Here is a 12,087-nt window from a genome sequence, read left to right as displayed (position 1 = left end):
TAATGTAATGTAATGTAATGTAATTTAATTTAATTTTTGAAGTTAGAAAAAAAATTGTATAAGAGGAAAAATAAAAGAAATGTAGAAAAAAAAAGAGTTAATTATCAAAATCACCCCTGAGGTTTGGGCATATTTGCTATTTTCGTCCAAAATGACACTTTTGTATCATTTTGCCCCCCACAAACAACAACAAAAGAGCTAATCGTTTGCCGCCATTCTGGCCAATCACACAACTCGACTATTCCCCTTTAAAAAAACGTATATGTAGTTTAATTTAATTTAATTTAATTTTTGAAGTTAGAAAAAAATTATATAAGAGGAAAAATAAAAGAAATGTAGAAAAAAAAAAGAGTTAATTGCCAAAATCACCCCTGAGGTTTGGGCACATTTGCTATTTTCGTCCAAAATGACACTTTTGTACCATTTTGCCCCCCACGTTTGTAACTTTTTGCCATTTTCATCCAAACCACTAACTTAGTTTATTTTTTCTGTTAAGTTAAAGGATATTTGGATGAAAATGGCAAATATAAACCACAGGTACGAAAATGGCAAATATGCTCAAACTCTTTTTAATTTCTTTTATTTAGTTAATTTTGTCACATCTATAATAAAAAAGAATATACATGAAATTTTTATACGAAAAATAATAGTTTTGTCACATATTTTTTTTTATAACTTTTCATCCATCCACTAAGTTAATTTTTTTTCTATTAAGGCGAAAGATGTTTTAAATTTTATAAATTAATTGTTTGTATCAAGGTTATGATACGTTGTCTTTTGTTCAATAAAACTTTGTTTTCTTTCTCTAAGTAACTTGAATATTTCGATTCTGTTTTTGAGAGTTTAACAAGAAAATAGCTCATCGTGAAAAGTGTTTATCACAAAATATTAGATGGCATTATACTTACTATTTGGTGGGTAATTTTAAGGTTTGGTTACGGTACGTTGTTTGATGGGGGCACTGGCTTTTGTTTTTCGTTAGGAGCGAATTTAAAAGAGTAGAAGATGAATTAAAAACTTTGTACATATGATAATATTTGTTTATTTGACATTTTTCTATAAGGTCACAAGCATTTTAGTTTTATAAAAATTAGAGGTTTAAGTAGATTTATTTTTATAAAATTGATCTATATAAACAATTGGAAATTAATTTCTGTATTAATTTATAAAATTTAAAACATCCTTCGCCTTAATAGAAAAAAAATTAACTTAGTTAGTGGTTGGATGAAATTTATAAAAAATATGTGAGAAAACTATTATTTTATTTCATATAAAAATTGCATGTATATTCTTTTTTATTATATATGTGATAAAATTAACTAAATAAAAGAATATTAAAAAGAGTTTGAGCACATTTGCCATTTTCGTCCCTGTGGTTTATAGTTGTCATTTTCATCCAAATATCATTCAACTTAACAGAAAAAATAAACTAAGTTAGTTGTTTGGATGAAAATGGCAAAACGTTACAAACGTGGGGGGCAAAATGGTACAAAAATGTCATTTTAAACGAAAATGTCAAATATACTCAAACTTCAGATACAATTTTGGCAATTATTCCATATATAAATAAGCAAACTTTTTGTGCATAAGCACTTGTTACATGTGCTTTAAGAGTTTTTCAAAAAAAAAACTTGATTTTTAATTTTAACCCAAAGGTTTTTACCTTTTGCAATTTTAACCCTACAAAATTTGTTTTTTTAACTTTAACTCAAAACTTTTTCATTATTTGCAATTTAACTTTATAACTTTTGTCAATTATACTTTTCATCTTTGGTTTAACGTTTTTACGTTTCGTTACGTATAGTTCTAAATTTTTCGAGTTAATACGACGCAACGTACGAGTGTGGTTCAACCTTTTATGATTTGTTTCAAATTTTGCAAGTTAACACGGCGCAACGTGCATGTTTGGTTCAACATTTTTACCTCTATTTTTTCATGTTTGACAGGTTCGTCGCAACACGCAGATTCTAGGTCGACTCAGTGGTTGGTGGTCAATGACGGTTGTGTGACATTAGTACTATTTGACACTGTTTTACGCTCTACCGCAACGCGGGGTGTGCTTTGGGGTTTTCCAAAGAAAAAATGGTTATGCATATGGTTGTCGTAACCTTGGCTTTCGGGGTTTTCCAAAAAAAAATTGATTTTTGTTTACTTTTCACCCAAAAGTATTTCATAAATTACTTTTAACCCAAAACTATTTGTTTTTTTTTTACTTTTAACCCGAAACTTTTTATCTTTTGCAATCTATCCTCACAACTTTTTTTACTTTCAACTTTGATCCTTTATAATTTTCATTTTTCGCAAATTTTCCGCTTTATGCTTGGTTCTAATTTTGCGTGTATGGGTGAACGTTTTTACATCGTCTATTTTTCTCCCGTTTGACAGGTTTAACGTAACGTGCGAGTCCTAGGTTGACTTAGCTATAACTAAAGAATCCCCGCCGCATTGCGGCGGGTCTCAATTCTAGTTAACTAAAAAAAGAAATATAGTAGACAACATAGTGCCGGCCTATTGCCGAATACCGAGCCATGTCTACCCCTTTGTTGGGCTCCTGCTATTGGGCTCGCTTGGTTGCACTTATTTTCGCTTACCATTTTTTCTTGATTATTTGTGTTTTTCCTTTTGCATATTCTACGTCTTTATATAAATTTTACTAAGGAATGGAATATACAAATAATCAAAGCAAAGGGGGAATGTCATCAAAGTTACCTTTGCGTTTAATTCGCAAGAATTTAATAGAGTTTAAAAGAAATTGAAATTTGAATTTCATCTCTTAAGATGTTTGGTTCACTGAGCCAATGATATCCAGCCCAGCTGGACGGAGGTGTGAGGGTTTTCCCCATAGGCTCGGGTTCGATCCCGGTCTGTGGCGGTTTCCCGCACAGGATTGTGTGGGGGGGGGGGGGGTCAGTCCCCGCTTGGAACTCCCGGTCAGACCAATCGGCCAAGTGTGGGATTCGATCCCGGGTCTTCTCATTTGGGCCTTGTGTCGTTTGCCAGCTGATCTACACCTTCCAAAAAAAAGATGTTTGGTTCACAGAATTTATTGGAGCTGGAATCTTTCAGTCTTCATATGTTTGGTTGAAAATAGAATTGGAATTCATGAATTCCTTCAACTAAAGGAATCCAAATTCTTCCAATATGTGACTAAATTAAAGTAAATTCATTGGTATCTTCAACCATTTCGACCCGTATTGTTTCTACCTGAACTGTTTCGACCCGAACGGTTACGACTTGAACCGTTTTGAGCATTTCGAACCGAAGCGTTTTGATGCGAACCGTTTCGACCTGTACCGTTTCCACCCGAACAGTTTCCATCCAAACCATATCGATCCATATTGTTTTGACTCTAACCGTTTCGACGCGAAACGTTTCGAACCGGACCGTTTCGACCCATACCGTTTCCATCCGAACCGTTTCGACGCGATTCGTTTCCACCCGAATTGTTTCGACACGAACTGTTTTGACCCGTACCATTTCCACCCGAACCGTTTCGACGCGAATCATTTCCACCCTTACCGTTTCCACCCAAACTGTTTCAACCCGAATCATTTCTACTCGAACTGTTTCGACGGGAACCGTTTCGACCCGAACTGGGGGTGGTGGATGCTAGGGTGATGGATTCCAATTCATTTGACAACTAGACACATCAAAATGGAACTGAGAGTCCAATTCTAACAATTTCCAAATTCCACTTTTAAATTTTAAATTCCAAATCCAATTTCTTTAAATTCCATTCCTATAAAAATTCTAATTCCAAAACATTCCGCGAACCAAACATACCCTTAGTTTTTGTTATATGGCATGTATAGTTTTCGTTACTTAATAATATAATACGTTTAGGGCTGCAAACGAACCAAATAAACACGAACAAGACCTTGTTCGTGTTTGTTTGTTAAGAAATATATGTGTTCGTGAACTGTTCACGAACACTTATCGAACGAGATTCTATGTTCGTGTTCGTTTGTTAAGGAAATGAACTTGTTCGTGTTCATTTGTGTTTGTTGTTAATTTTAGACAACGGACGAAAACGAACGTTGACGAACACAAATGAGTACAAAACAATGTTCATGAACACAAATAGAAATAGACGAACACAAACAATCGTTCATAAACAGAAATACAGAATATATAATACACCGACACTTATTAGATATTTAATTTGTCGGAATTTTGAAGTATTTAAATAAATACAAAAGTTAAAAACACTAATGAACTATCGAACACAAATGAACACATTGCCGAATGTTCACGAACATAAACGAACGAACACGACCTCTGTTCATGTTTGTTCATTTAACTAAACGAACCAAATTTATTGTTCGAACACAAACAAACTTCCCGCCGAACAGTTCACGAACTGTTCGCCAAACGTTTGGTTATTTTGCAGCCCTAAATACGTTACAAATTTCGTATAAACGTTAAGATGTGTTTACTTTTTTTCTAATTGTGACAAGAGTTTCGTTCAAAATTAAACGGGTCAATTTTAATGTATATTTTTTGTTCATTAACAACATCGCTGCTGGTATCTATTTTTATGGTTCTCTCAACGTTCCGGTGTAGCTTCCGTTGAAAACAAAGGAGCATTCGTATTGATATTCGTCAGGGGCGTACCCACCCTAAGCCAAGGGTGGGCGGGCGCACCCCATGAAAAAATATTTTTTAGTGTTATTTTTCGCTGAAAATCCCGACCGCACCCCTTAGAATTTTTCACCCACACCCCTTGAAAATTTTCAACCGCCCCACTTAGAAAAAAAATAATTATTAACCACTTATTCACTTAATTATTTAATCCAATTAAAACCAAATCTGCAATCAATTTTTATTAACACAAAAAAAACTCCCAACGACTTGACGCCACTGCTCATGACCTGGTGGCTTTTTTTACCGGAAAAATCAAAATTTCGGTTGGACCGACCCATACATACATCAGAATTCCAATACAGAACTAGTATGGTTTATTTATTTATTTATTTTGTTGATAATTAGGAGAAAATATAGATGTGTAAGAGTTTAATCTTATTACATTTTTTTTTGTTGTTCTAGACTTTTAGTTAAATGATTTTGTTTTTTATTTATAGGTTTGTTTGTTTAAATGATTAGTTATTACAAGTAATCAACATTTAATATTAGGGCTTGAATGCCAATGATCTCTAGATCAAGTGGTGGAGGGCTTGCATTTCTCTTGAGAGATGCAGGTTCGACTCCCACTTGGTGCAGAGTGAGGCACTGGTGGACAATGATAGAAGACCCAGAGAAACCTGGGTTGGATTCTTGAGCCAAACGGGTTTTACCGGTAATTTCACCGTCGTGCCTACGGGCGGGTGGGTTACCGGGTTTTCCCCGGAATTGGTGGTGGACTCGGGTTACTTTCGGAGTACTCCGTTTGTCCAGTGGGTGCCCCGAGAGTGCTCGGGATTGAGTTTGTTGGTCGTTCAAAAAAATATTAATGTTTAAAAATATAATTGAAAGTTATGGGCTATGGTTGAACATGATTGTTTATTTTGTTTAAGTGTTTAGTGTTGTTTTATGAACTTATGGAGCAAGTTATATGTGTTAGGAACAATAAGTAAGAATGTGATGAACTTATGGCGTGTTTAGTATCTTTAGATAATATTTTGGATATATTTAAAAAAAACCTGTAGGGCACAATTTAATTGCGTTTGTAATTTGTAATGACGATTGACGTGTTTTTGATGATTTATAAATTTTAGTTTGATGTTCTTTTGTCTTACATGATCCGACCCGACCCGTTATGAACCTATATTTTTATACAGCTGGGGGCCTAAAATCTTTGAAAATATTCCGTACCCCTAGGAAAAAATTTCTGGGTCCGCCACTGATATTCGTTTCAGTCTCTTTTAGTTACTATAACGAGTGCCTGTTTTATACTGTTACCTTAACGAACCGAACCAATGCTAACCAAATGCACTCCACGAAGCACGAGAATCCCACTTGTTTATAACATACTAGGCTATCACCCGGGAAAATCCCGGGCTAGGAAAATTTAATTTACAATAAACAAAAATACATAAATAACACTTTGAACCTCTAAAGTATCCTCTTTCCCTTCTCCATATGTATTGAAAGTTTCCAAGTAAAACCAATTCCCTTTTAATCATAATGAGATCTCTGTATAAGAATGTTTTCGAACCCCATACGCCTAAGAAGACACGCCATGGTGGATGAATAGCCAAAGGGACCTTGGAAGTCACATACTCTTTCTGCACAAAAAAAATTAGACTTCTAAAGTCAATTTTAATTCTTTCCGGTCTTATTTCATTGCAGGCCTTCACACATGACTCTCCTTTAGCAGGTGATATATCAACTATTCTAAAACTATCACAAAACGGCATATATCAATAGCTAATCAATCATTGATCATATTGGTTTTGCATATAAAGATTCCAAATACATGAGTAGGGTTATTCATTTTTATCCGAAACCCGACCCGAATCCGAAGCCACAAAAACCCGAATTAGACAGTACCCGAGAAACCCAAAAAACCCAAACCCAACCAACCCGAACCTTATATAGGTTGGTCATCGGGTCACTTTTTCCATGCGAAAACCCGACCCAAAAACCTCAAAACACGAAGCCTGAAAAAAAAACCCGAACATTTGTTGTCTTTTTAATAGATATGTTTTAGTTTAGAGTCTATGGTATTTGGAACATTAAGTTTTGAGACCTTTAGTTATCATATTATCAAACGATGCTTGAATTTTAATGCAATTTTGTTAGTAGCAGTATGAATTTTGATATTTTGCTGCAAATATCAAAAAATATTATAGATATAATTATCTTCCTAACAAATTACATCTTTAAAGGTTACTTAAATGTTAAAATGTGACGATAATTTAAATAATCATATAACTTAAATTAACCTGACTAACCCAATCAAACCTATCCTCTTCCTCTAAACCTGAGAAACCCGACTTATCTGAAACTTAATATGGTCGGGTTGTAAGTGAGTTTTTTAACGCTATTTCAAGATTTTCGAATAGACCCACGATCAAAATAAGTATTTGAAAGTACCTATACATATAATAAGTAACTAACCCACGTAAGATCTTATGTATTAGATAAATACAAATAAAAACTATTCAAATCATATCTTCTAACTACAATAAATATAATTATACTAAACCATAACTTTTATTCAATCAGAGAATGAAAAAACGTAAAGCTGCTGTGAATTTAGTTCTAGCCTTATGCACCCTGAACAAAAAGCATCAATCGTTCTTTCTTCTTATCGATCATCTTTTGATGTCATAATACTCATTCTTTCATCTTCTCAACCATTCGAAAAAGTCCACCAACTCTATTCTATTCAACTCTATTAAAGTTTAGTCATATTTGACAAACTAACTAAATAAGTTTGTACAACCGTCATTGACTACTTCAGCAACTTTGTAGTGGCATATATAGCGCCCCAACCAAGACTGCCTCCAACCTACAAAACAAAGAACACCAGCCGTTAGTTTGACCTTTTCTGGTCATTCTTTATTTAGGTCCATGTCAATGTGCACAAGAAAGAGTGATCAGGTGCATATCATTCCACCATAAGCATAACCAACACTAATTCAAGTTGGTTATTTTCAAATTATTATTATTATTATTATTATTATTATTATTATTATTATTATTATTATTATATTTAATCATATTTTGTTTTTTCGTAAGACTTTTTCATTTTTTTACAAATGTAATGTTTTATAAAATTCCGACTATATTGTTGTAACGTGACTGTTTTTGTCTACGTCAAGTTGTAAATAGTAATGTACAAGTGATCTAAGCACAAACGTACAAGTCAAAAGTTTCCTAGTGGTTTTTAAATATACAATTACGTCGTTTATCTTTTTTGTTATTTTAGTAATAAAGTATGGTTATAAAATTTCGAAAGTACTATTGTGACGGGCTTGTATTAACTTGGCCAAGCCACATCAGCAATTTTTTATAAAAGGAAGAAAATAATAATAACTGAAAACTCACTGTGCAAGAGATTCTGATGGATTGGCCAAACTTGATGACCTCATCTTGTATTTGAGTAGCAAGTTCTCTAGTGGGAGCTAAAACGACCGTGGGCCCATTTTGGGGATTGTTGTTACAATGTCTAAGCAGCATGAACGCAGGAATCAGATAGCCTAACGTTTTACCAGAACCTGTCTTTGCAATTGCCACTGTGTCCCTGTTTTGTAGAGAAATAGGCCATGTTTGTGCTTGAATAGGTGTAGGCGAAGCAAAACCAGCAGCACATATCTGAAACAAAATCATATTAATTAACTCTCTAGATTAACAAATATGTTTTTATGGATTGTCAAGCATTTTGCAGAATGTTAAAAAACCTAGAACTGAAAAGATGATTAAAATTGGAAAAAAAAGTTAACTAAATAAAGATCGATAGATATAGAGTTGCTTACTGAAGCAACTCGAAGCAAGAAAAGGTGCAATTATGACAAATGAGGCAGAGCCAACATCAGAATTTGCAGCCTAACTCAGAATAAAGTGGTGGCAGCGTACGACATGTGCTACTTTTCTGGAACAGATATTGCACGATAGTTGGGTCAAACGTATTAATCCTATAATCAAAATTAAGAAGAAACAAAAGACGCTAAACATACATGATATAAAACTCTAGCACATAACCAAAGATATTTGAACAAAATGTAATAGCCGATGAGAATGACTTACCTCTCTCAATAACTCTGGAGGAAAGCCAGTGGACTCAAATGACATGAATGGAGCTGGAACATTATCACCCTATGGAATTAAACGAAGATAGTAACCCATATCAAGATTCCGTTATATCTCTTACAATAAACAGACAACATGAAACATTATCGTGAAGATATTAAAGTCAAGTCAGTAAACAAACCGTTGCTGTGACGTCATGTTTTTTACGATAAACGTCAACAGATGATAGAGCCATAGCATCTGAAGGGCCCATTACTATTTTGACCGAGATGTTACCTTGATACCAAAACCATCACCATAGTTACTTTGAACTTGCTGATCACACCCTTCGCCGAAAAATGCCTAGGGTCACCAGAACCTACCACGTGTGCCTTAATCGACCCAGCACCGCTGCCCGTTTAGCATTCTTGTAATTCCTGCTGTATAATTTAGTTAACCTTACATAACCAGCATTTGTTTCGAGATTACAATACCCATATGTATGGACACTTCTACCTTGCAATATGATACAACCCAGATTTAGAACTTATAATAATTAGATATGTTTTTGTGTAACAAATAAACTATCAAGTATTAATTTATATGGAAATTGTAACTATACTACTATACCTGCAGTTGAGGGCCCACTCCCCTAAATCCATTCACCCAACTATACCATTTATCAAATGCTCTGCTCTACTGGTCTATCTGAAACCAAATATGTCTACTGATTGCCCTCTCACCTTTCTATTCTCTTTCTTAGAAACCACAACTCCAAAACACTACTAATCATCGCCTCTGTAGAATTATATTATACCTTTTTCACCAAAGTCAAAACCTTATTAGGGTTTTTCCGTTCAGCTTCGTCGACGTTGTTAGCGTTTTGCCCACTCCAAGAAATTTTCTAGCTTTTCTACGTCCTCCATGTCTGTCGCTCAACCCAACACATATCTGGAAGCATAACAAACAAAAAACAGTATATTATACAATGAACATTTAGATTTAGAATTATCCAAATTATAAAAAAAAATCATTGTTTAATCAAAGTAGAGTGTGATTGAGCAGTTCTAGACCAAAAAAGGATCAAAAAATTACTCAAATTGAGTTTACACGAACACCAACCATCACCAGCTTTGGTATCAACGGAAACTAGGCTAACAAACAATGGGTCAATGAATGATGCACAAACATACCAGATCTGTAACAAACATAATCAGTAACATAAGCATGTAAATCAGCTACAAACATACAAGATCTGTAACAAACATAATCAACTACAAGCATACCAGATCTGGGCTGTTAATATTCCTCTAAAAACTCAGATCTACAAAGTTTTGGTTGTCATATTCCTTAGTCGTGTAATCTCATTGGCTCGTGTCTTCATCTACATCAAAAATCCTCAAAATACTTTTATCAGTGGAGCTTGGGTGATAAAGGTCAGTTTTAAATGTAGGTTAAAACAATTCGGGTCGGATTGACCCATCTCAACATTTTTGTGTCATTTTGAGTATTAGATTAATTTATCAAATACAAATATACAAGTATGGTGTTAAAATGAATATCCATATTTTTTTCTTAACAAATCAATTATAGGTGTAGAAAACATTTGAATAACAGTTCGGGCTAGGCTTTGCCCATTAGATTCAAATTTTATCGTTTGACCCCATGGGCCTATTGAGTTGAACCTAGCCTAAGGTAGCCAAATTTCAAATAAATTGGTTGAAATTTTCGACACTAAGAGACCAACAAAACTTCTAGTGGCTTACCTTTGAGTTTTAGTGTCATTTCCTGTTTACCCAACACGCTTCTTATGCCTTAGCATCACTAAAAATGACTGCAAAAATAAACAAATAGATAAAAAAAAATAATCAAAACTGACCACATATAAACAAACACCTTAAAAAATCATTTTTGTAGTATATTTTGCATTCGTATTCCATTTGCCAGATGTATAATTAATAATTCCACTTCCCAGCCATGTTCTCATCTTGCTTCCAGTCAGATTTAACCCACCGGTTCTCCCATCCATCTGGCAAAGAACAGTCAGTGAACCAAAAAGTTAAATCAGTACAACAAAAGTTCATCAAAAACATCAAATTTTACACATGCCACATGCTAAAACGTTGATAAATTATCAAATATCTATCTGCTGATGATATTTATATTTACTAAATTTAGCAAATGATCAGGTAATAGCATATGAATGTCATCGATGACCAATGTCTACTACTATAAACACAAACATATTGGTTTGTTTAATTATGCTCAAGCCTACCACCATGTCAATGCAAAGGCTTCTCAATCTGCAAAGGTTCACACGACAATAAAAGTTTAAAGATTGAATACTTTTTGGTCGAAAAAAAATCTAGTCGACGAAGTTGGCAAAACTAACTTGACAACCGAATTCTAATTCAGTTCAGGTTTTACCCAACCTGAATGGCCCAAGTTAGCGTTACCCCGCAGATTTCTTTTTAATTTGTCCTCGACCGTTAAAAATCTTACCGCTAGTGACCGTTGGCTGGGAAGATGACTATCAAAGATGCTACGACAGATATGTATTATTCAAAGATTGTAAAAAGTAAACCAAAATTAAAAAAAAAAAACTTCCATATCAAAAAGCTTCCACACTTACCACAATAATGCCTATCAATAATGCTAGCTTGTTCCAAGGTAACATGACCCACATTCATTTCCTGTTGCTTTTCACCTGTAAGAAAGTAAAACGGCCTCGATAAGCCACAAAGATCAGTTTTATAAACGATTTAATAGCACTTCATCTTTTTGAAAACAAAGTTCACGCTCAATTAACATCTTTTACCTAGTTCAATATCATTCAAGTATACTACAGGGGTGTGTAGGTTGTAGTTTGCTTGAAAAACACGGCTTTTTTTTAAAAAATTAATGAAATGAAATATGAAGGAGATACATTCTTAAAAATCCTAATTTCAATTGGACAAAACGGATCAACAACTTACCAGTGCCTGCCGAAACCAAAATCGGTCAGATTTATGTGTTGGTGGAACCCTAGCCGCCGCCCTTTCGCCATTTCCTAGAACCACAACCATCACAAGACCACCAATGGAGAAATCAACCCATGTCATTGTCATCTTCCCTCTTCAGGTGACCACCACCGTCACCATCTTCCTCTTGGTTGACATACCTGGAAGTGAATCGGTTTGATTTTGGAATCCTTTATCAGGCGATTGAAGAAGAACGTGGGAGCTTTTAGGGTTTCTGATGTGTGCGTCGATTTCAATGTAGATGGCAACGACTATTTGGTGAACTGGACAATTATGTTGATTTATGTTGATCACAGTTGTGGATAACCTCTAGGGTTTGCAGTTGTGCATCGAAGGCAGGGGAGAATCGGAGAGAGATTGAACGGCATATTAGGGTTTGGTGAATGAGTGATGA

The 12,087-nt window shown here is 34.5% G+C and overlaps 1 protein-coding gene across 23 annotated transcripts; it reads right to left on the bottom strand.

Moving 5' to 3' along the window:
• Positions 1 to 7,076: 7,076 nt before the first annotated feature.
• On the bottom strand, positions 7,077 to 12,087 carry LOC110935757 (DEAD-box ATP-dependent RNA helicase 40-like). Of its 23 annotated transcripts, none has more exons than XR_002589423.2 (12): positions 11,649 to 12,087; positions 11,306 to 11,380; positions 10,440 to 10,702; positions 9,960 to 10,057; positions 9,769 to 9,871; positions 9,491 to 9,624; positions 9,304 to 9,381; positions 8,876 to 9,189; positions 8,692 to 8,760; positions 8,421 to 8,579; positions 7,993 to 8,259; positions 7,077 to 7,453 (listed from the first exon to the last, which is right to left on the bottom strand). XR_002589423.2 is itself a non-coding variant. In XM_035989741.1 (9 exons), the coding sequence occupies exons 6-9, from the start codon at positions 8,945 to 8,947 to the stop codon at positions 7,397 to 7,399; spliced, it is 465 nt and encodes a 154-aa protein (XP_035845634.1). In that variant the 5' UTR covers positions 8,948 to 9,189; positions 9,304 to 9,624; positions 9,769 to 9,871; positions 9,960 to 10,057; positions 10,440 to 10,702; positions 11,176 to 11,266; the 3' UTR covers positions 7,077 to 7,396. The 23 variants fall into 23 exon arrangements, 2 of the variants coding, with proteins under 2 accessions (XP_035845634.1, XP_035845635.1); XR_004892049.1 differs by having other exon boundaries at positions 8,876 to 9,185; XR_002589433.2 differs by having other exon boundaries at positions 8,876 to 9,113.

The sequence above is a fragment of the Helianthus annuus genome, chromosome 4, assembly GCF_002127325.2.
Source record: "Helianthus annuus cultivar XRQ/B chromosome 4, HanXRQr2.0-SUNRISE, whole genome shotgun sequence".
In the NCBI taxonomy this organism is placed as follows: Eukaryota; Viridiplantae; Streptophyta; class Magnoliopsida; order Asterales; family Asteraceae; genus Helianthus; species Helianthus annuus.
Note: the sequence above shows the minus strand (reverse complement) of the source record. Positions and strands in the feature narration are given on the sequence as shown.